The sequence below is a fragment of the Podarcis vaucheri genome (assembly GCF_965113315.1).
Source record: "Podarcis vaucheri genome assembly, chromosome: 8".
Taxonomy (NCBI): domain Eukaryota; kingdom Metazoa; phylum Chordata; class Lepidosauria; order Squamata; family Lacertidae; genus Podarcis; species Podarcis vaucheri.
In genome coordinates, this window is record NC_138766.1 from 44,081,717 (window position 1) to 44,108,451 (window position 26,735).

Genomic DNA, 26,735 nt, shown 5'->3' on the forward strand with positions numbered 1-26,735 from the left:
TCCTGCAAGGAGATTATTCATCCATCTGACTTGTTAGGCACCCATTCATCCTGTTTACTAGGCACCCATTCATCCTTATGCCTCCAGTGACTACTTTGCTTACTATTCAGATACTATCATTCCTCAGGATGTTGGGGATAAAGTGAAAGACTGGATTAATGCTGGGAACAGACAACTGCTGTTTAAAATCCATGATTATACTGTTAAAATAGAATTGATGGCTACTCTGATCAGGGGTTTTTTTCTATGACCTTGAATACCCTTCGGCTGGCCATCCATTCAAGCTGTAAGGGTGAAAGTTTACATCTCACTAAACATCCTACAACCAATATTTAATAGTCAAAACTGTTTCACAGAAAATTCAAATCTTACATGGAACTCTTATGATGCGTTTCATTAAAAACTCACACCAAACCATGGGGGTTACTTTGTTTGAAATGCTGTATATATAAAGCTTCCTTTATATTTTTTTTACTTGCAATAATCCACTTGCCCAACATAAGAAGTAATTCATTTAGGGCCTTTTCAGATGTGAGAGACTTGTTCAGTTTATGCACTTAGTACAGATCCAGCACCAGTAGGCTGCAAAGTACCGGTAACCTATATGGGGAATAGCAATGGTGATATAATAATAATAATAATTTATTATTTATACCCTGCCCATCTGGCTGGGTTTCCCCAGCCACTCTGGGCAGCTTCCAAAAGAATATTAAAATACTATGATACATCAAACATTAAAAGCTTCCCTAAACAGGGCTGCCTTCAGATGTCTTCTAAAACTCTGGTAGTTGTTGTTCTCTTTGACATCTGGTGGGAGGGCGTTCCACAGGGAGGGCGCCACTACAGAGAAGTCCCTCTGCCTGGTTCCCTGTAACCTGGCTTCTCGCAGTGAGGGAACCGCCAGAAGGCCCTCGGTGCTGGACCTCAGTGTCCAGGTAGAACGATGCTTTCTTCCAAGAGACTGAGAACATGACATTACATCACATTTATAATATAGTCATAATTTATAATGTAACCATAAGCTTCAATATTTGTTGTGGCTTTGGATGCCATTCATGATATGACAGAAATAAAATATTCTGCTCTAATAATTTTTCAAGATTCAGGGTCATTTCATATGTTCTTGGATATAGCTGACACTGTGAACTTATCTAATGTTTACACTGTTAGGACACAGTTCAATTTTAATTAGCTTTTTACATCACTAACATATTTTAGGAAAAACAAACTCCCACTAGATTTTTTACATTGTTGTAGTGGGGAAAATTTCAGGAAATTATCCAACTCTTATGCAATACTTTGCAACTATGAGATTTAAAATGAAACTACTGCAGTGGCCTGATACTAGAAATGATGTGTCACATCCTATCTAGTTACAGTGAATAGCATAACAGTGTATTAAGTATCCAGTCGCTAATGTAAAATTGATAATGCAAAACATACCCTTAGTAGTTGAATGTTTAGTATTGTAATGATAAAATTAATTGTTAATGTTGTTTGTAAACGACAAAGTGTTGGCTATGATTGCACAAACCAAGAAATAATAATCTGGTTCTCTGAATTATCTGAAATTACAACTTGATCCCCTACTTGATTTAGAACAGTTAAGTAATATAACATCATGTCATAGCATTAAGCAGATTCCCTAGCAGCATTAAGGATTTTCCAGGGGTTTTTTATTAGCACAGAGCAAAATCCTCATTCAGTTAAATTATGTAATGTATTATAAATACAGTTTTATTAATGAATGCCATGCAGATGATGGAAGCTACTTGGGACAGCCTTTTTTAATGAAAGTTTGTAAAACACATTTTGCTTTCTATTTTGAACATTATTACATAGGACGCATTATCTATAGCTAGTGTTCACTGCAGTGGCCAATCAGGTGCCAATGGCAAGTCCTCAAATAGGACCTGAATGGTGCTCTCCCGACTTGTAATTCCCAGCATCTGCTCATAGCTGTCAACTTTCCCCTTTTTAAAAGGGAAATTCCCTTATTCCAAATAGGATTCCTTGCAAGAAAAGGGAAAAGTTGACAGCTATGCCTCTGCTTCAGCAAGACTTGTACTTCTGCATGCTTGGTAGTTCTGTATCTGGCAATGCTTTCAGCCAGTTCCCCCAGAACAGATGTTAAGAAAACAATCCTGTAATTTCAATGATCTCCCCTGGATATCTTTTTGAAAGTTTGTGTTTGTGTGGCCTCCTCAGTCCTCTGGTATGGAGGCTAATCTTAAGGACAAATTACCGTATTTTTTGCACCATAACACTCACTTTTTTCCTCCTAGAAAGTAAGGGGAAATCTCTGTGCGTGTTATGGAGGGAATGCCTACGGGTGGCATGCCTACGGATTTTCCTCCTCTAAAAGCTACATGTGTGTTATGGTCGGGTGCGTGTTATAGAGCGAAAAATACGGTACATAATTTTGTTAGAAGAACAGCAATTTCACATTTGAGTTTTTTAAATAATTGCAGGTGGATGCTATCCAGACCGTATGATTTGTCTGTTTTTATTTTGTTAGTAAGACCTAAGATTGCATCTTTTGTCGCCACTATTTGCCTTTTTTCCTGTGAAAGTCGGTTCAGGCGCTGGGAGCTGCCCTATATATGCTGCTGTGAAGGCTGCATCTTCATTCAGCTTCTTTGCCATCTCTTTTCCTCTGTTAGCACACCTCTGCCTCACTTGTCATCCAAAGATCCTACCACATCCCTGCCTGACTCCCTAAAATTTTATAGTTTAACTGTGTGCTCCTTAAATTATTTTTTCTAGCACCCCTATTGTCTGATTGAATTTGTTTGCCAGCATTTGTATTACTTTTTTTCTCCTCGTTTGAACAATACTTCCATTTTCTAAAGGGAACCTTCTTGTCCTTAATAGCTTCTTTGACTCTGCTCATTAACTAACCACACAGGCAGCTTCTCGACTCAGGTGGTACCTTTTCTGATCTGTGGTTTACATTCTGGCTGAGCTTCTAATATTATGGTTTTAAACAACTTCCAAGCGTTTTGGAGAGATTTGATCCTCTTAACTTTGCCTTTCAACTTCCTTTTTACCAATCCCCTCAATTTGGGGACATTTCCTCTTTTGAAGTGAAACGAGACTGTTGGATATTCTTGGCAATTGACCATGTGTATATATATTAAATTTGATAAAGCTATGGTCACTGCCTTCAATCAGTACAGCAACTTACACCTCTCTCCTTAAGGAACTTGCTTCATGCTACTACTTTTGCCAGGAGGTTTACTAGCCTCACCTTAAATCTCTGTATATTTGTTTTAAAATACTGTATTGTGCTTGTTGCCTTATTTATTTCTTTTACACTGCCTCTTACTGTAGTTGTGCAGGGAGGTATTCTTAATTCTATTCATACTCAACAAAGGGATGTCTCTTATCCTAGCTGGCTAACTAAAAAAAGGAAGGGAAAATCTGTTCTAGAAAGACCGAATAAATTTTATTTTAAGCTTATCATTTATTTACTATTTCAGAGCCATTACTAGATTTCAGTGAAAGTCATCCCCAAAATGGAAGTAATGGAGTGTTGTGTGTTCATCTCTAAATTCAGGGTAATTCTAGCTTCAGTGAATGCAGATAATTCCATGGAATGTTTTGTCATAGCTTTTTGCAGAATACAGCTAAGCATACTGACTAGTATTTTATGTGAATGTTCGTAATTGGCCAAGGAACAATTCTCAAGTGAGAATCCACCAGCAGGTGGATTATTGGACATTACAATGTTATTTTGATTTCAGTTCAACCTTAGCAGTAACCTATTTTTGTAAAATAGAAATTGTGATTTGTCCAACAAAATTGTTAAGAAGGTGAGTGATATATTGATAAAATGATGTGGCCTGATATATTAGGCATTCAGTGAGTTGGTGCATAGAGACAAACATTTCTCAAGAATAGAAGCAGAGAACAGAGAGCAAGAAAAGCAGCCATTTTGAGGAGTACACACAGTGTTAAATACAATTTTCCCACATTTTGGTCTGTTATGGCATCATTTACAGAGCTTGTACTAGGACCACATTACAGGAGCAATAAGTTGGAAGTAGAGCATCTGTTTCATATTCACAAGTTTTAGATTTAATCCTAGCACTGCCAGTTAGCGGATCTCTGGTTGAGAAAGACCTCTGCCTGAGAACTAAAAATTGTGAAGTCGTACTACTGGGTTATTCTGCAGTCACTTTTAGACCACCACAATGGAAGACAGCTCCTTATCGTCTTAGAAAATAATTCACACAGAATGATTAGTGAAATGAAATGAAACAAAAAAACCCCACAAAAAAACTGTTGTGTGTTCTATAATTCAGGAGCTGGAATTATTCATTGATATTTAAAATATCAAAAGAGTTGAGGCCCCAGAGGCAGCTTAGTTAATTGACTTGTTTTGACATCCTTTGGTGCTTTCATATTAATTGATGTTTCTTTTTAAAGAAGTTTGTTTTTTGTAGTCCTTACTATTTATACGACATTCAATGAAAGCTGCCTCTCTTCTATCTAGTGCCCAGTTCTGCTGGTCTTTATATGACTTTTGTGTTCTGCTGGTCTTTATATGACTTTACGCTGCTTAATGGCTGCTACTTTTTATGATCTCTCATTATACCATTTTAAATAACAAAATGTGTACTTTTAATTTTAAATAAAAGGATTAGCTCTTTCTGCTCGCACACCATAAAGGAGATTAAGTAGAGTTGTAAAGTTCACTAGGAAGTTGTGAGGAGAAATTTGGATGCAAGGTAGGTTTAGGTCTGCTAGTTAGGTGTAACTGTTCAACAAATACCTGCTGTGCATACCAGAAGCTGTGTGCCTTCTGCTTGATATTCCCATTTGCTTTCTCATTCCTGTATCACTTCCTCACTTTCCCAAGTAGACAGATAATGTTTTTTAAACTCTTTTGGACTTAAAATTGCTTGTTGTTCAGCAGAACAAGGAGCAAATTTATGTTCTGCCTTACTACTGAATAAGATCTTATCCCATCACATGTGGATTTTTAGGAGACATTGAAGTGGTATATTTGCAACTAAAGGTAAAGGTAAAGGTACCCCTGCCCGTACGGGCCAGTCTTGACAGACTCTAGGGTTGTGCGCTCATCTCACTCTAGAGGCCGGGAGCCAGCATTGTCTGCAGACACTTCCGGGTCACGTGGCCAGCGTGACGAAGCTGCTCCGGCGAACCGGCACCAGAGCAGCACACGGAACGCCGTTTACCTTCCCGCTAGAAAGCGGTACCTATTTATCTACTTGCACTTAATTGTGCTTTCGAACTGCTAGGTGGGCAGGAGCTGGGACCGAACGACGGGAGCTCACCCCGCCGCGGGGATTCGAAGCCCTGACCATGCGATCAGCAAGTCTTAGGCGCTGAGGTTTTACCAACATATTTGCAACTACATATCTACTAATCTGCTTTTAAAAACTGTAAAGGTTGTATTTCCTGGAGACAAGATTATGCCAGTGTCCACATTCTTCATTGCCTGATAAAGGATACAGACACACTAGTTTATGAATAATGTGACTTTGTGCATTTGAGTATAAATAGCACTGGTAGAATCACTACTTTTTTGTAATCCAGTACAGATAGATTCCTGTGCCTGTCAACAATCTGAATATCCTAGTTTGGTTGTACCACAGCTTGTTGCATTTGCTCAGCTAATCCATGTTATGATGACCAATATGTCAGCTCATTGCACTCAGTTTGGACTAACTCATAGTAATACTAGGAATTTTAATCACTGCAGACATACCTTAAAAAGAGGTACAAGATATGTTTATCTCCCAAAATGTTCGCTTTCTGTCGTAGTTAGTGTTAGCATAGATGTATGTTGCACAGAAACTGAAAAAATATGTCAGTGAACTTTGCACTAGATGAAACGCTCTAATTATCTGACTGCATTAAACAGGTAGTAAGATTAAACAGGTAATAAACCAAGAAAGTAATGCACTTTAAATATTTTCAAAACTCCTCCTTTCTAATAAAACTTGTTTCTTGGTTTACTGAGGGAGTTCACATGAGTACTTTCCAAACAGAAAGATTAACAGTCCTCCAGCCGAAGAGTTTAAACAAAGATTAATTCCCCCTGTGCATACTGTTCTCAAGGATGTTGAAGAAAAGTGATGTGCCAACAAAGAGAATAATGTCTGTGCTACTGGAATTGCTGTTTTGATTATTTTGGCTTTGGAATAAACTAAATGTATTTATTTTATTTATTTATTATATTTCTATTCCGCCCTTTATCCAAGGATCACAGGTCAGTTTACAATATAGAAATACAAAAATACATAGCATAGTAACAAACAGAAACAATGCTCCCCCCCCCAAATACATAAACACTTTTAAAAGGCCATAAATTGTTTAATTAGCCTAAGGTATGGGATAAGAAGAATGTTTTTGCCTGGTACCTAACAGTATGTAACAAAGGTGTCAGGTGAGTTTTCCCAGGGAGAATATTCCACAAATGGGGAGCCAGTGCAGAAAAGGCCCCTTCTCATTTTGCCGCCCTCTGGACCCCTCATGGAGGAGGCACATGAAGAAGGGCCTCAAATGATGATCTCAGGGTCCGGTTCAGTTCATATGGGGAGAGGTAAATTGTTATCTCAGTGATGCATTAAATTAGTCTTTTAATATAGAATCATAGAATTGTAAAGTTGGAAGGAACCCCAAGGGTCATCTAGACCAGGGGTGTCTAACTCAAATTCATCGGGGGCCGCATCAGCAGTTTGGTCACCCTCAAAGGGCCGGTTGTATCTGTAGGACTTACAGTACAGGAGAGAATATAAAAAACAAGTGGAGGTTTCCTGAATGCATGTAAAGTGGAGGTTTCCTGTGTAGAACGGCTGGCGCCGCTAGAGGGCAGACGTTCTCTGGCTTGTAGGCTGCCGTGCATGCGCTGAAAAGGCGGCTTTCTTGTGTAAAAAAAAAAAAAAAAAGCGAGAATAAAAGGTGAAGGCTGGTGGCCGGCGGCGGCTACACGGGCCGCATGACGAGGTCTGGCGGGCCGGATTCGGCCCGTGGGCCTTGTGTTTGACACCCGTGATCTAGACCAACCCCCTGCATTACAGGAATCTCAATGCAGTCTCCCATCCAATTTGAAACTGTACCTGCTTGGCTTAGCTTTGCAAATACGCTAGCAGTTTTATTGATGCACCACTGCTTAGCAATGTCATGGACATTCAAAATGACATTGTAATCCTATTCATATCTGCTCTACTTCTAAATAGACATATATAGGATTACATTGTCAATTAGCCCCATTGAATTCAGTGGGACTAACTCAAGTACATAGGACCACAACCTGAAAAATCTGACTCTTTAGATTGTGTGACTTGCTCCTCTGTAGTGTTTTATCACACCTGTGAATGCATGAAAACACTCCTAAATGGAAGTTAATTCTGTTATTAAACAACAACAATTCATCTGTAGGGCTGCTGTGTTACATTATCAATGTTAGGACAATACCCTTATTAGGCCATCCAAAACACCACAAAATAATGTGCAACCTTTCAAGTTCTCCAGTACGTACTCTCATTTCTGATAGTCTGCTGAATGCATAAACATAGTATGTGGGACTGGCCTGCCTGCTACCTCCTTTGACGTGTATAACAGATAAATGGATGGCTAGGCAGAAGAATGATTTGATTGGTTTTAATAGAATGTTTGTGACTGCTTTTGCTGTGGTATAATTTTTCTGCAACTTAGAAAACTTAAGCAGTGTGCACACCATACATTAACCACCGCCCCATCATAAGAAGTGTAGTTTACCCCTCACAGAGCTATAATTCCCAGCACCCTTAACAAACTACAGTTCCTTTTATTCCTTTGGGTGTGATGTGCTTATATGTATGGCACGTACACACCCTTAGTTTTCAAACAACGTAAGAATCAAGCGTAGCAGAACTTGGCAGGTCCTTTAACACAGCAGGGTGAAGGGTAAAGGTAAAGGTACCCCTGCCCGAACGGGCCAGTCTTGACAGACTCTGGGGTTTGTGCGCCCATCTCACATCTATTGGCCGGGGGCCAGCGCTGTCCGGAGACACTTCCGGGTCACGTGGCCAGCGTGACAAAGCTGCATCTGGTGAGCCAGCGAAGCACACGGAACGCCGTTTACCTTCCCGCTGGTAAGCGGTACCTATTTATCTACTTGCACCCGGGGGTGCTTTTGAACTGCTAGGTTGGCAGGCGCTGGGACCGAACGACGGGAGCGCACCCCGCCGCGGGGATTCGAACTGCCGACCTTTCGATCGGCAAGCCCTAGGCGCTGAGGCTTTAACCCACAGCGCCACCCGCGTCCCAGGGTGAAGGGTACTTGGTATTATAGATGATATCCCACTCCTTAGAAACTTATACAAATATATTTGGAGCTACTCTGACTCTTATTGACCGCAGACCTATTTGGGCCTCAGACTTATAAAGAGATTACCAGCTCCAAGGAAAAGTCAGATAATTACAAGTGTGGCAGAAAAACAGCCTTTTTAATGTTTATAAGTACAGCTATGCCTTGGAGCTTTGTCACTTTAATTATGAACATGGACAAGCTCAGGAAGAGGGCAAGCACACAGACAATGCCCTATTATATGTAATAAGTGTGGGAGAATGGCATGCATTATAAACATTAACACATGTTTCAAAATGACTGAAAAATAAAAATAGTTTTTAAAAGTTCATTTAAAAAAACATATACTGTCTGTGATATGACTGGCAATCACATAAATGCATCAGCTATAGGGTGGCACTGTTTGCACTAGTGGCAAGAAAAATAAGGGCAACCTTTCTGGATAGTGCAAGTGCAAAACCCCTGGGATGCTGGCTAGAAGGAATATTTTTAAATTTTGGATATTGTAGAATTTGTCCTGGTCTGGTGCATGAAATGTATTTTGTTTTATAGTTGTGTGATTTGTGCTCATGCTGTATTGTGATGGCCATTGGCTATAAACAATAAAATTTACTGGAACAGACTGACAAAAAGTAAAAGTTCTCAGGAGAATTAAATCAGCAATATTACACATATTCTTCTTCTAAAAATAATTCATTTAGTCCATGACCTTTATTAAACCAAACAGAAAAATGTGCCAACTAGATGTTTCCAGACCAAGCCCGCCATTAAGCATGTCAGTTGTAGCAAAAGAAGGGGTGGTTTGGGGCACGTCCATCCCTCAGCTGGAAGAATGCAACTGAAGCAAAGAGAGTGACATATCAGTGCCAGCTGTCCATAAAATAGTGGTTACAGAGGAATCAAGCACAATCTCTCTTCTTGGCTTGAACAGAGGGGCTGCAATGGCAGATATTCAGCACCTGCAATGATTTTGTTTCAACCTTGAAGCCATTGCAGGTGCTTGTCTTGGGCTCAGGAGAGGGTCCTAGGAAGCCATGTTCATAGCTGAGATCAAGTTGCTCAAGTCTGGAACATGTGGGCTTGTTCACCCCTTCAGCCCATGATGCCATTTCCTATTATGGGGGGAAAACTGGACTTGGAAGATGTTCAACTGAGAGTACATGTCTTCCAAATCCAATTCGTAATGACCCCATCACTTTCAGATCCTAGCTGGAGAACAGGAAGTATGAGCAATCATGTTCTTCTTTAGGCTAACTATTGCTAAAAGCTTGCTTCTGCATGCTACTTTCTGCTACCCATGTTTGTTTCCTGACCACCCCTTAATCCTGTAGGTTTGGGGCAGTGTGCTTTTGCAAGTGAGTCTGGAATTCTAATAATAATGGTAATAAACAGTGTTTTTTATGTATGCCTCTGGGTGTCCCCACTTGGCTGTAGGGACCCATTCTAGAACTTTCCCCTCTTCCATTTGGGGCGCACAGGTTCAGGGCCGGCCTAATACATTTTGGCACCTGAGACGAACCACAAAATGGTGCCCCCCTTCCCACCAGAGTGGAAGGGGTAAGCAAACATCTACATCAGGAACAAGAAGAAGAATAAAGCTCTAGATTGGGATCTGGTGCCCCTGTGGATTCTGCCACCTGAGGCGGTCACCACACCTTGCCTCTTGAGTGGGCTGGCCCTGCACAGGGGAAATCCCATAGAAAGAGTGCTGCTGAAATGGCACAAAGGCTGTTACTCCAGTAAAAGTCATACTACATTTTAATATTAAAGTATGTTTGCTGAACATGCTATATAAAAAAGTAACCATTTGTTTTCTGTGAATTATAGTGTACATCTTATTTCTTATTACCTTAATAAGCTCAACATCGTTACATTGTCTTCGTGTTCAAGGTGTAAACATTAAATGCATACACTAACATACCTCATTATTTTCTTGTGTTTTCAAAACAACCCTCACAAGGAGCAGGATTTAGAGAGTTTGAATATTGGCATCTCATTAATACTGATATTTCCATTTTTGTGCTATATTTGATATCTTCCTATTTAACAGTGATATAACAGAAAATGTATTTCATGGTTGATATTGTAGCAGTTAATAGTAGCAAAATATTAGTACCAATATATCTAAAATGATGTAATCCTTCTTTTCAGGTAATAGAATCATTGGGAATTATTATTTATAAAGCACTGGACTATGGCTTGAAAGAGAATGAAGAGCGAGAGCTAAGCCCCCCCTTGGAACAGCTTATTGATCATATGACCAACACTGTAGAAGCAGATGGGAGCAAAGATGAAGGTTATGAGGCTCTGGATGAAGGAGTAGAAGAAGAAAATGACAAGGGAGACGTTGAAGTTATACAATCTTATCGAGATGTCATGAAGGTACAGACTGGTTATCTGATATTGTTATTTATATTGTTTAGTACCTTTTAACTGCAATACTGACAGTTGTAGTTCAAACACTGGTTACATTATCTCCAACACTCATAATGTTTGCTTAACCCTTTTGATTTCAACAGACTTCAGTGCATACCTTAGTACTTCATTGGGTTGTAGCTACCTTGCATATATTTATTTCTCACATGAAATAATTCTAGACTTTTGCAGATATTAAAACTGTATAAGGACACAGTATATTCCTATGACATACTATGGTGGTATTATGGATCATCATCAGAGGCCCTTCTTCGTGTATCTCTGTGACTTGAAAACGGGCCCTTCCTGCAGTGGCTCCCCACTTGTGGAGGGAGACTTGCTTGGTGCCTTGGTTACATGTTTTTGCCTGGCACCTGAATATATGTACTTATGTATTTTTGTGGGTTTTTTTAACTGATTGTGCCAGTTCCCTATGGAACAGGAATGAAGTAGGTGGCTTAAAATGCAAAAGGAGCATATGAAAGGAGGTTGAGGAACCAGTTCTCTTTAACTCACTGGTGAGAGTTTCTTCTAGTCTCAAAGTGCTTCCAGACTGTCGCTATATTCAAGTGTGATTCAGTCACTTAGTGGCAAATTCAGTCCATGCATTTACTGTAAAGTGGATTTGGAGAACTTTTACAGCATACCCAATTCCTTCAAAATTGGACTTTTTACCACAAGGGAAAGTGATGGGGAGATACACTGTAAAACGTGAGCAAGTATTTGCTTTGAGATTTTATCTACAGTCAAGCAATATATAAATTTTATGAAATAATAAATTAGAATGAATGCTCAATAAATAGCCACATTGTCTAATCTCCCCACAAACAAACTAGGATGAATGATTCAAGAAACAGGTGGTCTCGAAGTAACCGCAGGGAGAAAAATGGCTCTGGAAAAGAGGATCCAGGGAAAAGGGAAAGTGAGGGAAAGTGTTCAGCAACCTCTTCTTACCTGTGCCTTCTGCTCTTTGAATTTCCCCCGTCATACTTCTCACTTTTATAGGGATTTGACTGCAACCGAGTTTTAATTTGTGGGTCTGTTACTAGCGTATCTTGTTTGAACTTTATTGGCCTTCAGGCATTTTATTGATATTTGTAGTATATTTGAGTGCATTGCTAATGCTGCACATTAAAAGACCATTTGTCCACAGTTTTTTCATACAAATAGATCTGTGGAATTAGTTTTGTGGTATTATTTTTGCTATACCCTTTATAGGGATAGTGTGCTGCTAAAGCATATTTATAGCTGGTTATAGATTATGTAACAGTGACACGAGTGGCTTAGGGCAGGCCAATCAGAGCCTAGGGCTTGCCGATCAGAAGGTCGGCGGTTCGAATCCCCGCAACGGGGTGAGCTCCCGTTGCTTGGTGCCTGCTCCTGCCAACATAGCAGTTCGAAAGCACGTCAAAGTGCAAGTAGATAAATAGGTACCACTCCTGTGGGAAGGTAAACGGCGTTTCTGTGTGCTGCTCTGGTTTGCCAGAAGCAGCTTAGTCATGCTGGCCACATGACCCGGAAGCTGTACACCGGCTCCCTCGGCCAGTAAAGCGAGATGAGCGCTGCAACCCCAGAGTCATCCGTGACTGGACCTAATGGTCAGGGGTCCCTTTACCTTTTATAGATTATGTACCTGTGACACGCTCTCTTAGGGAGCAGTCCTAAATATGGGAAGCCAGTGTAATTAAGCCACTTTAAATTAAGTCAGCATAAAGTGCACCAGATCCATACTCCATCCAGAAGCCTGGCAAAGGGAAAACAAGCCTTTAAAATAGCATCTGATTTGCACCCCTCTTTTTTGCTCCAGTGGGTTGCCAGGTCACATAACCAAGCTGAACGGCGTTAGGATCCAGCATAAGTCTTCCCTTGCCTGGCCTTGCCCTCGCTATTCACCTGGAATGCCCATTTTTCAGGGCGTGTGCTGGCATAAGTTCAGCCAGTCTCAGGTCAGTTGGCTTAGCCCCAGCTGGACTACAATGAGAAAGTTATACTGGAGTATCTCTGTCTGAGCCAGGATTGGTTACGTATGCCAGCGCAGTATGACAGAGCTGTGAACCTGCTGGCTGAGCTGGAGATCTACTATATCTTAACTCAGTCTTCCCAGTGAATCTATTGTTAGGCTTGCACCCTTACTCATAGCAGATCATTCTCATTTGCTGGTAGAAGTTCCATAAGCTATTTGCTTGCTGATTTGAACCTACCATTCTTCAAATATCTGTCTTTAAAGGGACAGAGAATGTTATTTTGGCTCTGTTCTGTTTTTTATTCAGCAGCTTGCCTAGAGTACAGATGCGATAACTGCAATGCAAATCCTCTTAGGAATTTCACCACTGCATTGATGTCATTTTCTCCCCAACCCACACACCTTCATCACATTCCACTTTCCTACAAACTCCTAACAGAGAAGTCTGCATATCTGAACCAGATTAACATCTTAATGCATGTATTGTGTAGCAACAATTGAGCAGCACTACGCAGCATTGCACTGTAATAGTATCTGATGGCATTTTTTGTGTTGTGATATTTGTGTCAGTTCTATTTTATTAACACATTCATTACTAAGGGTGTATGCAACAAATTTAGTACCACTGTAAGGAAGATAGTTGGAGGCATGTGGGCTACTTTACTGCCCTTTCACTCATTCATGCCCTTTTCTCTCTTTCTCTTTTTTAGTTCTAGATAGCCTCTTTACAGTCAGTCTCAGGAAGGAGTAAAGCCTACCACATATGTATGGGCTATCAACTGTGAGTGAGCTGGAGTAGCGGGGAAGAGAGTTGGCTCTTTAGTCCTGAACTCAGACCAATCTTCTTTATCACCAAAATATGTTGATACTACATATTTTAGCTATGACAGATTCAATCGAAGCAAGATACAGAACAGTTGAAGAGGGAGTAGCAGCTTTGTGGATATGATATGAATTGTTCTACTGTATTTATTTAGTGTTGTCAGTTTACCTTCTCTCAGTCAGGCATGGATAATTCCTTCAGTGATTGGGGAAAAAGATTAATACAGCAGTCTGTATGTTCATGTTAGCATTTACTTTGCATTAAAGAAATGCATGTGGCTATATGTACTTTTCTAACAGGTTCATATGGGTGATAGCTACTGAAATACGCCAGTTACCTATACCTTTCCCAGTTGTGCAGATAACCATGGATCTGCCCTACAACTGGGCCTCTGAGGATGGCCTCACGTCTGGGATATATGATGAAGCAAAGAATAACATGAGCATATGTGCAATGCCATGTTATGAGTAACCATAAAAGCTCCACCTGAAGGTGAAGAGATCTTGGTAACCTTGAGTATCTGCAATTCCTGCATGACAGATTGAGCACGACTCTGGTGGTAGTGTGTTGGATTAAGCTTTGACTATCTTTTCTGTTTCTGGATATGTAGTATACATCCACAGTGTTTGATGTAAAACTTCAGATACTTAAAACCTCAATACAAATTTATGTGATACTCTTTACACAGACTTTTAGAACTGAAAGTATTCAGGTCATCCATGAATTTGAATTATATTTTTAGTCCTGCTAATCTAACTCAAACCTCTTGACACATTGATCTTAAAGCTTTACAGTATTGCAGTATAAATCTTCAGTAGTCTGAAGAAGTTGCTGTATATTTATTTAACAATTTCCAGACCCCCCTTTCCCCCTGTTGATATTCAAAAGTGCTTTCAGAGTCTGTTGCTGACAGAAGCAAGCGTTTTATAAAAGTTTGAGTGCATTACTGTTCATTGATGTCAAAAAAGGATTCATTTCTCATTAAAAAATGCATTTCCTAAGCCTTTGGGTACTTGGAACATATAACCTTGTCATATCCTAAACATGGTTTCACTTTAATGAACCATAATGGGTACTATGCATTGTTAAGAAAACTCCTGAAATTATGCTATGCAATTTTATTGCTTCATTGTTCAAAGGGGAAATTCTGTGTTCTCTATCAACTGTGTCAAACTGCAGTTTCTGTGGCCCACCATTAGTTTTGGTTGTTAACTGTTAACTTTAAGAGATATATTTCGTAAAGCAAGGTCAGGTTGAAAGTTAGATGGCTCATAAATTTCAAAAGAGTTCAAGCTCATAGGTGATATTTTCAATGGATACGAGTTGAGAGGAAATACTATTCCTTATGGAATTTCTAACTTTATATTAGATTTTATCATTCTTGTTTAATAACAATGTTTATCTCTTGTGTGTCTGTATGTGTAGGGTTATAGCTAATTAAATCATACTCAGAGTAGACCATTGGAATCAATGCACTTGGTTGACTTTCCCATTGATTTTGCTTTGTCTATACCAAATAAGACTTGATTAGCTACCATCCCACGAGCTTGTATTCTGTCCACTTTGTTCAGAACACAGGGCCAGTACAAGACATTTTGCTGCCTGAGGCAAAGGACAAAGTAGTGCCCTCCCCCAAGGCACATAAGAAGCCAATTGGATTGGAAGTTGAATTTTGGTGCAATATTGGTGAAAGGACAGTGTCCTGAACTTCGCTTGAGGACAGCAGACTAGCATAGGGAGTACAGGGTAGGTCACGTGGCACTCATAGCTCTGGTCACTCCCTGCATCTCAGCATCTGCTGCCAGAGGCAGCTGCCTCACACTGCCTCATCTTAGGGCTGGCCCTGTCAGAACAGTGCAGATTCATGGGTTTTGTTGAATTAGATAATTTCTCAAAACATGTTTCTTATACTGGGAAATTTTGCAGGTAGCATTTTAGATACATCAGGGAAAGTTGTTTAATAACTACCAAATCATACATGTTAATTAAAAAAATAACTGACTACAGATGCAAATCAAAGAGGCCTGTTCAGTCACTTTGTACCACTGCAGCTACAGCAGCGGATACGGCAAATTTGCTTTACAAACTGAAATGCAGTGTAGCTCCTTTGGGAGTTTGAGTTGCCAAATTGGATATTCAAGCTTACTTTCTCAAGTTTTTGTTTGGCAGGACATTAACTAGGAGCTCTGCACTGCTGTCTTGCTGCCAGCATGCTTTTCATGCAGATACTGACAGAGAAGAAGCAAGTTGCAGCATAAATCCTTGGGTTGAAAATATGCACTGAATTTTGGGGTTGTTTGAGGGGAGGAATCTCGGTCAGCCTCTCATTGAGAGAAATTGAGGGCAGGAACTCAATAAAAAGTATTTTAGAGAACTGAGGGCTAAATTAGATTTGGCTGCAACACCTTCTCTGTTTATATCTCAAACAATATATGGAGAACTAAACCACCTCTCCTTCCTGATTTTAAAGTAAAAAGGGATATTCTGCTGAGAGTAATGTAGCTAGTACTGAAAAATATGATCAGTAAAGGGAATTGATTGCTATTGCAAAATTATTCTCACCTCTGAACACTTGTTTGTTTATTTGTTTATCCCTTCCTCCCAAAGGTGCCTAGGGTGGCAATAAAACATCCCAATCTCAAGATTGTTTAAAAACCTAAGAGTCCAACTGGATCGGGTCAAGATGCCATCCAGTCTAGTACTGTTCTCACAGTGGCCAACCAGATGCCTATGGGAGGCCCACAAAAAGGCCCTGAGCAACTGGTATTAAGAGGTATATTTCCTATGACAGCAGAGGAAGAACATAACCATTATGGCTAGTAGTCACTGATAGCCCTTATTCTCTTTGAATTTGTCTTATCCCCTTTTAAAGCCATCCATGTTGGAGGCCATCTTGTGGGAGCAATTTCCATGTACACTGTGTGAGGAAATACTTTCTTATATCTGTCCTGAGTCTTCCAGCATTCAGCTTTCTTGGTTGTGAAGTAGATATGATCATTTCTCTATGATGTATTTGAAAGGCATTGAGATTGGGAACTAATATTTGCAGTTGTCTTTTTATGATGTGCTGATACGTTCCTGTGCAGGGAGATGGCAGCTTTTTTAAATAGAGGGGGAAGTTAAGCCTCCACACCACTGTTTTTAATGTAAAAAAATGTGAGAGGTGACATCAGATAGACCTCATTGTTTTACCTAGTTTGGCCCTTAGTGACATAGCAGTGTCAAAACAAACCTAATTGCTAAAGCAGAATGAAGTGCCTGACTTTCAGGCAGACAAGTTGTACTGATCGGTTCCAAAGCTGATCTGATCTGTCTGTGAGTTCATCTCATGGTACAAACACCTTTGCTGTCCAGACTTTAACACTGATAAGTACACTGTGGAGTGGGTTGCATCTTTCAGTTTCACTATCAGCATGATGGTGTTAAATCCACCCAGGCAAATTGGATAAGACAGCAAATAATCTGAACTGAGGATCAGCAAGTCAATCTCTTCTTTTCATCCCTGAGCATAGACTTTACTGTCCTTAAAGTTTTAGCTGTGCTGATTAAAGAGCGGCTCTAGAGAAAATCACAGAAATTGGAAAAGTAACACAATTAATAGTCTCCTGATGTTCGCCACTATGCGATGAACATTTTATTTGAAATAGGTCTATTAATTTTCGTATTTCAGTAAATAAGGACAAAATACATTATTCAGCTGTACTTGAAAAGCTTGTGTTATGCAAAGTCATAGCTGCTGTATAGATTACAGTAAAAACAGTTAACAGCAAAGAATGACAAAGCAAACAGAAATTTATAAATCCATCAGCAATACATTATCAACCATAATGTCAGCAGGAGCATGGCAGTGTTTTGGAACTTCTACTTTTCACACTTTCAGTTGGAAAGTCTCCAGAAGCCAAGCATGATGTCCAGATAATATGGCAATAAAATACATGCTTGTAAAAGTAATGAGTGAGCATGCAATATTGACTTTGCATCTTAAGTAACTGTCCATCACAGAATGGCCAACAATAATTGTCCATGGAAATGTCATCCACGGAAATGTCAACCATGTGCATTTAAGATTCCTCTTGTTTCTGGCTTACATCTTTAGGTATGCTTTAAATTTGCAGCTTCACTGGAAGCATAGCATCTGATATGCTTTCACCATTGTTAGTAACCACAGAAAGAAAACTTATCAAAATAAGCTGTTCAGACTTGTTTTTCAGAATTTACTTCACCTTTTAGGTATTACATTTGCTGACTGTGTAGTCGGGGGGGGGGTTGGATTGGAAACTATAGTTGTGTGTTTTGTGGAAAGGAAATATTATACACCAGATATTGTTTTTGAAGCACAATTATAGCATTAGTTACCTTTGAATTATGATTTTGAGACTTGGAACTAGCAAGTTCTTGTTCTAAATTCTTGTTCTAAATTCTAGTTCTTATTGTTCACCACCACCTTCCATCCTGCATTTTGTTGATTGATTCATATTATCTGCTTGATAGTTTAAATATTGATTTCTGTTTGTAATGGCATTCTATGCAAACATGGCTTTGAATCACTGTGCTGTAGAAGTACATAGAAAACTGCACCTCTTAGCATAGAGTTTGTGTTCTAGTGCTCTTTGTTCCTTTGGTTACAGTAGACAACAGTCCAATTGATTCTGCTATAGCTCTGAAGTTGGAGATCCAAGTTTTCATTCACATTGTGGAAAGTTCCACATATTAGTCTGCCAGTGCAAACTTGTTTTGCTTCTGTTAACCTTATTTCTTAAGTAAATTTGAGAAGAATGGAGCCCTAATGATTCCAGTTAATACCTCAGAATCCTTGCAGTATTAAGCTCATCTCTGCTGAGGACACATGCCTTATTGTCTAAAAAATTTAGGGGGAACTAAGCATGACATTAAATGCATATTGTTTCTTGGAAGCTGCTCTTTCCTTTGGGAGGAAATCCCCATTTGGTGCTAGCAGGAATAATAATTTCAGAGGAAGGATTTTCTTCAGACTGCAGTAAAGGAGGAAAAGGGTACATTCTCCTTTGTATGTTAGAGGGATATGCTGGGGGAAAGCAGTTTACAGTGGTATTGCAATGTAGTCTACTGTTAATATTGCAGGTTGGAGATAAAGCTGAGGCTGCTTTGGATTCACAGTAAAAATGTCCTTGTGTTCCAGCAAAAATCAATCTACTAAAATTGCTCCTTCAGACATTCTCCAAGGCCAAATCAAGTACACAATTGCATGCAGAAGCTTCATGCTCCATTTACTTGGATGCAGACTGACTGCAGTATTAAATGTTCAGAAAGCTTTTTTTAAAACAGAAAAAATGGGCACCACATAGATTCATAGAGTTGGAAGTGACCCAATAACACACAAATTACAGCAGTGGCATGCTGATTTGGGGTTTGTTCTTTTAGCCCCTCAGGCTCACATAACACATGCATACTTACATGCCCTGGTTTTAAGGTGTAAAAATGTCGTCAGGGGGGAATATTGCTGAATTGGCAAAATGTCATGGAAAACCCAGGTGAATGGCAACTCTAAAAGCACTATTTTTGGTTTGTTCCAAAGAAAGAAAAAGCTTAGGCTCTTCCTAAAAAAAGCCTAAACAACTTTCACTTTTTGGCAACCCTAATAAATGTCGTTGTGACTTTGCTTAATTTTTAATCTTGAAATCTTTGCCTTTCGGATCAAATTTTAACAATAAACCATATTATTCATTCATTCATTCATTTCATTTATTATTTGCTTCCTGTGAAGCAATTAACAATAAAACACCCATAAAAAACACCCACAACATAACAGGTAACAGTTTCATAGGGCTGAATCCAAAGTTTACTGCCTGTGAGCAGAAGGGGTCATTATCCATCAGTGGTTTCCTCGCCAATGGTGTAAGGAGGCAAGCTTTATTGATTCTTCCTTGTCCTTGCAGTGCCTCACACTATTCCACTTCCTGTCCTCCCTCCCCCAGCACAAGCAGAACTCAGCTGAATGCAAGTCTGAATCCAGCACTTAGGACTCATCCACACTTCTTTTCTGCTGTACTTTCTAGGCACAGGTCTGAGATTTTTAGGTCCCTGTCTGAACAGTTTTGTTTTGTATTTTTGTCCCACTACGTTATCAGAGAAAACCCACTGTTCGTTCTGATTCAACAGTAAACAGCTGGCTTTCCTGGGAAAAGCAGCAGGACAAAAAAAACACAACACACACACACAAACTTGGACACAGAAGTCCAAGTCCTGTGCCTAGAAAGTGTGGGTGCGCCCTTAGTGTCTCTTTTTTTTGGGGGGGGGGGTTCCCTAGGACTTTCCAAACCTTCTCAGACTCAAAGCTTCTCGTTTAACCCATGCTGTGCTTTTAGTTGTAGTAGTAGATGACGTATAGGAAATGATTATCAGTATGTTTATGCACAGTAATGCAATCAGAGACTTCAGTGTAATAGGGCCATGTTAGTTCTTGGATCAAGTTAGTAATCTCAGTCCCTAACCACAGTGTTACTGTACATTTCCTACCATTGCAGTTTCTACGCAACTGTGTCCTTGAGGTAATGCTAGGCTCGGCTTCTTTTGGATCCTCTTAAGAGGGTCCAAACACCATCTGCTACCTCCCAGGTGGTTACAGTAATCCCTTCCCCCACACAGAGAATGCATTATCCCTGCGAAGTGCTACACTGAGCTACAATCTGAAACAAAATGTCATGTTATTTGATTCCACTGTTCTCTACCTTTTCTCCAGGACCAAACCAACTTTGTTTTAGTCACTGTTTAAAGCCATTCAATATACAAAGTATATTGAATGGCACTGAATCTCAAGGGAAGTTTGGAGATTTCATGTCATTCCTGGACAATACATTGTTTATAAGTACCAACACAGTATTAATTATGGTTACAATATGGGAAGCCAATAACCAGATTCCACACATCCCCCCTTGAAGTTTCCTCCCCGAAACTTTGGTATTTTCTTCTAGACCCTATTAATTGAATCAGAGAGAATAAATTAACCCCCGAGACAAAAGGTTTACAAGTAAGGCGTTATCCCATGCATACACAAGTAGATGTCCGTTGTTCTGATGTCTTATAAAAAGCAAAATAACAACTTGCATCTGGTCATGCAATTCAAAATCTGTCTTTTGGCTGAGAAAACAATCTAACGAAGGACAAAACATGTCCTACATACTGAGCAGCATTTTAATGCCTTACATAAGGAGACATAAACTGCAGGTCTGAATTCTAAAACAATAGAATATAGCTGCACATTTTGCTTGCTTAATATTATGTTGGTAGATTCATTTTATATGGCATCCTAATAATAGCCACCTTGCTCTGAAAATAGGCCTCTCCTCTAGAGTAAATTATTGTATATTTATTTATGAAATTTGTGGGAGTTTTGGAAGTATATTTTTATCCTGCTCTTATTCTTTACCAAGTATGAAACATATGCAGACAGAAGATATGCCTCTTTAAAAACAAAGAGTACATGTTAGATGCAATAGTGTGTAGTAATAATATATGTTTTAAATAATTTTTCATACTTGTCCTTGCAAGACTTGTTCCTTTTGATTATATTGAAAAAAACTTTTTAAAATTGAAAAGAAAATGACAGCTCATGTGATTTTATTTTAATTTTAAAACACTCATATACAGTACTTCTTTTCTAGTTTAAAATGTAAAGAGTTATGCAAAAATGATCACTTTTAAAATGTTTTTTATATTGAATTTTAAATTGCTGTAACCCCCCCTTGGGATCTTATGTGAAGGGTGGTAAAAAAATAAGAAGAAGAATGACAATAATTCAGACTCCGCATGTATCCTATAACTAGTTGCCACAAGGTACCTGTGTGTACCCTTGTGGGGCAAAACACAGCTTTGTGTGGTAGACAATTTAGACTGGCGCATGCACACACACACACACCACCCTCTGCCATGGCCCCAATTTAAGCTGGTAGCTGTTTTTAACTTATTAGTAGTAGTAGTAGTAGTAGTAGTAGTAGTAGTAGTAGTATTTTGATTAATCTTCTATTCAAGCATCTCAGGTGATGCACAATAACAAAACCACCAAAAAGTAGATGTATTTAAAAAACAAAACAATATAAAACCAATGCCTGTGGCAGAGTTTCCTTCATCCAGCTGAGAAGAACAAAAGTGTCTTCAGTTGTTTCCAGAAAGTGCAGATAGTGGACACCTGTTATATCTCGACAAGAATTCTGCTCCTTAGGTGGGCAACCGCACCAAAAGTCCTGCTCCGAGTCACTGTGGAGCAGGCTTCTGGTATTTTTGTAATTTGCAGCAGAAGCTCTCCCACACACTGCAGTGACCTGCTGGGTGATGGTTCTCCTGTCTAGTTTGGCCCTAAGGCTGTCTAACAACATTTCTGGAGACCAGGGTATTCTCCCCCACTGCACTGCTGCCTTCTCTCACACAGAGGAAGCACAGGAGTTGTTTCAAGCAGTGCTTTTGAGAAGCACTTTAATTACTGCTCATCAGCTAATGAATGGAGATTAAATCCTACTGCTTGGAACAGGGCATTCAGCCAATTCAGGATTAAACCCTCTCCTCTCACCCATCAGCTGATATCACCAGTGACGTCCGCTGATGGGCGAGCATACATGGCTTGGAGAAAGTTGCCTTGTGGGCCAAATTGGACCTCCTGGCAGGCCAAGGTTGGCCTGGAGCCGGTGGTTCCCCACCCTTGATGTAGAAGGAGAGAAATGACTTAGGGAAGTGACAGCTGCCTGGTTTTCTTTTCACAAATGCCTGTGTGGCTGAAAGGATGTGAAGATGGCAAGTATCAGTATCAGAGAGGAAAGGCAAGAACCAGTAAATAGATTTTGACTGTGTGAATAAAAATACACAGCATGGAGAGTGTATGGTATGTTTCCATCTCCCAGGGTTGAAGTGAGGGGCTCACATAAGGCCTTTGCTTTGCCTCTGAAATGAAGATTTGGTGAAATGTGTTTTAACTTTCAGTTCTACAGCAAATGCATGACGTTATTCAGGCTATATTTTTGCTGCTTAATCAGAGAATTGTCATTAGTTGGTCTTTTGGTCCCATGGGAAAGAATTTTTTTCACTCTCTAGAGAAAAGAGAACAGTAATACTGCTCTTTTCAAATGATGATTAGAAGTGGAAGCAAGCGTGTATCTTTTGAACTCTGATCCCAGACAGACTGAGTTGTTGTGGTGCAGATTTCAAGGCTTTATCTGAAAATGCTTATATAGAAGCCAAGTGAGCTCTGAGAAGTCAGTCAGTTGTGAATATTTTGTTGTAATTTGGTTTCACTCTTGATGAAGTACATTCAAATGGAGCCAGAAGTTTTGTTTGATCTTTCCTGATAGTTGTGATTTCTGTTAGCACCAGGCTGGCTGGGAGAGTTGTGCTCCCTACTCAAATGAGAATGTACCCAGAGAGAGAATCTGGCAAGACTCCCCTGTTTACATAATGTGACCTCTGAATGTAGATGGAAATGCTCTAATCTTCTTAGTGATCTAAGCAAAAACTGAATACCGCAACCCAGTTTCTAGGCATCCCAGAAGCTGTTTGAAAATAAAAGCTTCCCATAGAAATTTAGTTAAGCAGCACTTCCACTTCTATTTTTTGCTCCTGTTGTAATGTATTCCAGCTTATGCATAGACCTTATCACATTCCAGTCTAATTCCATGTCTACCAAGTGATAGAATAATCAAAATACATGTTAAGCATGCATATGGTGTGTGTGTGCGTGGATGGGTGCGTGAATTTGTTTATTTGATAATATTTTAAGTGCAGGCATTTTAGGTTCTCTTTCTAAATGGCTCAGGACCACAATACCTCAAGGACCGCACATGAACCAACCTGGACCCTGCAATCATAATCTGAGGCCCTGTTTTGTGTGCCCATTCCACAAGAGCCCCAGAGGTCAGCAACACAAGAACAAGCCTTTTCTGTGGTGGTTCCCTATTTGTGGAATGCTCTCCCCAGGGAGGGTTGCCTGGCCCTTCATTATATATCTTCAGACACCCCGGCAAAAACATTTCTCTGTATCTATGCCTTTGGCTGATGGAACAGTCTATAGCCCTTAAATGTGTTTATAGGAAGGGCATTATTGGTTTGTTTTTGTTTTTTGCATTGTTATGTATTTTTTTATCTTTGTGATCTTTAGATGAAGGGCAGTATACAAATTTAACAACAACAACAACAATAATAATAAAGCAAGAACAATGATGCGTATATCATTAAAACATTTGTTTCCCCCTAGCTCTGTGCTGCTCATCTACCAACTCGATCAGATGCACCAAATCACTATCAAGCAGTGTGCCGGGCACTATTTGCAGAAACAATGGAGCTGTACACATTCTTGGCCAGAATTAAAAGTGCAAGAGAGGTAAGCATGGTAAAAGTCATGAGTGTTTGCTTTACTCATTTTTGAGACTTGTTTCGTTCTTCTGTACACTAATATGTACACATACTATGTCAAAAAAGGTAATTTTTGCCAGAATAGGTTGGAGGACATTCTGTTGTAAGGATGATGCTTGCCACTGGACTTGATAGGTAGGATTTTTAGAGCCTTTTCTCGTCCTCTTCCAGACCTAGCCTGCCTATGGCTTTTACTCTCTCTTGAAATATTCCTATATTTGAACCTTTCTAGTGATATGAAAGATTCTTATACAGTACATCATTTGTGTGTCCCAGTCTGGGCAGTTTGTGTGTGGTTTTGTCCTCCCTTTTCCTCTGTCTCCTCCTGAGAGGCGGGGGGGGGGGGCGCGCGCAACTGGAGCTGGTTCCCCAGTGGCTCGTTCAAACTGGTCCTATTTTTTTTTGTTATTCCTCTTCAACAATATTTCTGTTCTTCAGTTTCAACAGATTTCTTCTCTTGTCTGTTTCTTTTCATTGCATACTCTTACAGTTTCAAGTTTGTTCAGTATGGTGCTGCATATAATAAACTCAGCTAAAAAAAATAAATGGTGGTATTCAATGCTAGTTCTACTCAGAGTTAATTCATTGAAGTTAATAACTTAGGTTCATTAATTAATTAATTAATTAATTAATAACAGGTTCATTAATTTCATCAGATTTACTCTATAACACAAAGTAATTATGCAGGCATTGTGATAAAATTAAATATTTAAGGGTGAAATACAACACTAAATAGATTGTTCAATCATTACAAGCATTTCTGCTTGCCCAGCAGAATTATCTCCCCTCTCCTCCCACTGTGTGCTGTTCAGGGTGTTTTTCCTGACCCTCCAGAGCAGATTTGGGTGACGCATTGGGAAGAGGGGAAAGCCTCATTGCACTAGCAGGAATCCTTGTGCTGGCTTCCACTAGAGGATCCAGCCCTAAGAGTTAATAAAATATGTAATGGGATCAAATGTAATGCTGCACATACTTAAATATGAGACAAATGCTGAGATTTCACACATTTGCAAATTTTGAATGATAGTTTGATATTAAAATGGCAACCCGATTTTGGTAACTTTAGCCTTTTAGTTTTAACAATTCCTTTTGACGACAGAGATTTGACAGTCACTTGCAGTACATTCCTAACCTTATTTACTCAGAAGTAAGTCCTACTGAATTCAGTGGGGCTTACTTCCAGGTAAATGAAGTTAATATTGCAGCTTTTAGCATTTCTCTTATAGATGGTATATTAAAACATTGATAGACTTAAATTTGTGGTGACCAGAAAGCTCTTAAAATAACTGCTCTCTGGAGAGGTTTAGAGTGTGCACTCTGATTTAATGCTGCAGTGACCTTTGGCTCAATAAAGAATGAGCCATTTCCTGTCAATTCAACAAATCTCATTTGAGGATTCGACTTCTGTTCAATGTCATCCACAGGGTCTATTTTTTCATGCTGATATGATAAAACTAAAATGTGTACAGATGTATATACTTTGTGTGGTGAGCCTGCTGTGGAAGTGCACTCACTGCATTTTGTTCAGAATTACAGCCTTTCCCCCAGATTGAGTTCAGTAGAAACTTGTTCTGCATAATTTTTGCAGAAGCTGACTGTGCACATGACTAATTTGCTGGAAGTAGTGATGTCATTAAACCTCTTGCCATGAAACTTGCTGCCCTAATGCTCATTTTCATTAGTTTTTGATCATAATAGAGCAGTCAGGCTGAATTGGTTTTACAATTCTGGAATACAAACAACAACAACAACAACAACATGCTTACTCAATAGAGTTTACATGTCAAGCATCCAAACTGTCTATTACCTGTCTTTTTGTATAGAAAGCAGTAACTCTTGTTCTTTAAAATAAAGAAGGAAATACAATCTCTCTCAATGGCTCAAGCTTTCAAATGATCTCTCAGGGGAGATTTCCCTGTATTATCTTTCCCAACAGATGTCAACCTTTTCTGGGATCATTAAATTTTCAGCAGCTTTTTACAACATGTTCTTAGCCAAAAGTTAGTTTATTTACCCGAAACAACAATGAGTGAAATTCAGGTTTCAGTTAGGTGAAATTATAATGGAATGTGTCACATTATTTATACAAAACTTTCAATTGGCAGGGGTGCAGAGATTTCTAGTGTTAAGCAGAGCAGTATATAATTAAAGCTCCTTGGTGGAAAGATTTATATACAGATGCAGGAAATAATAAGAAAACAATAGAAGGGAAACATACACATGGCTTCATCTGACACAACTGTGACAAATATGACACTATTACATCAAGTTAAATAAAGTACCTTTAAAAAGGTCAGGTCTAGAAATCGAGAAATAAACCAATTTAAACAACAGATGAACAGATTTCATTCCTTATATTACAAGTTTATAATGTTGATTATAAGGTTGTTGTAAATATTACAACTAGTTAATGTATGTGAAGTGCTTTTAACACCTGAAAATGTTATACAAATGTCAGCTATTTATTAGTAGTGGTGGTGGTAGTACGGTGAATAGCTTGGGGATAGGGCAGGATGTTCAAATACATTTCATATTAGGTATATGAGTACCCCACCAAAGAGGACCTCCTACTCAACATATAGACTTCACTTTTTGGGGAAACAGAAACCAATGCATCCACTCACAGGTATTAATGGGCCCCCAGTGTTAGACCATATAGACCTTCTAAAGGGAATAATCTGCAAATCTAACTGCCTAGAAGCAGCTAGCCAGTAGCACATGCTTCGACGTTGATACCACCCTCTTAGATCTCAGGTCAGCAGTGTCATTCTGAATCAAGTCATGGATAACAACTTTTTTTTAGCAACCACTGATCCAACACTGATAAGCCAGAGTCC

At 39.4% G+C, this 26,735-nt stretch overlaps 1 protein-coding gene across 6 annotated transcripts in view; it reads left to right on the forward strand.

Moving 5' to 3' along the window:
• Nucleotides 1-26,735, forward strand: part of SPIRE1 (spire type actin nucleation factor 1) — an 80,769-nt gene that overhangs the window by 16,134 nt on the left and 37,900 nt on the right. For all 6 annotated transcript variants that reach the window (XM_082235191.1, XM_082235195.1, XM_082235193.1 and 3 more), the window contains exons 3-4: nt 10,475-10,705; nt 23,741-23,866. In XM_082235191.1, the coding sequence (XP_082091317.1) occupies nt 10,475-10,705; nt 23,741-23,866 (357 nt within the window). The remainder of the gene's footprint in view (nt 1-10,474; nt 10,706-23,740; nt 23,867-26,735) is intronic.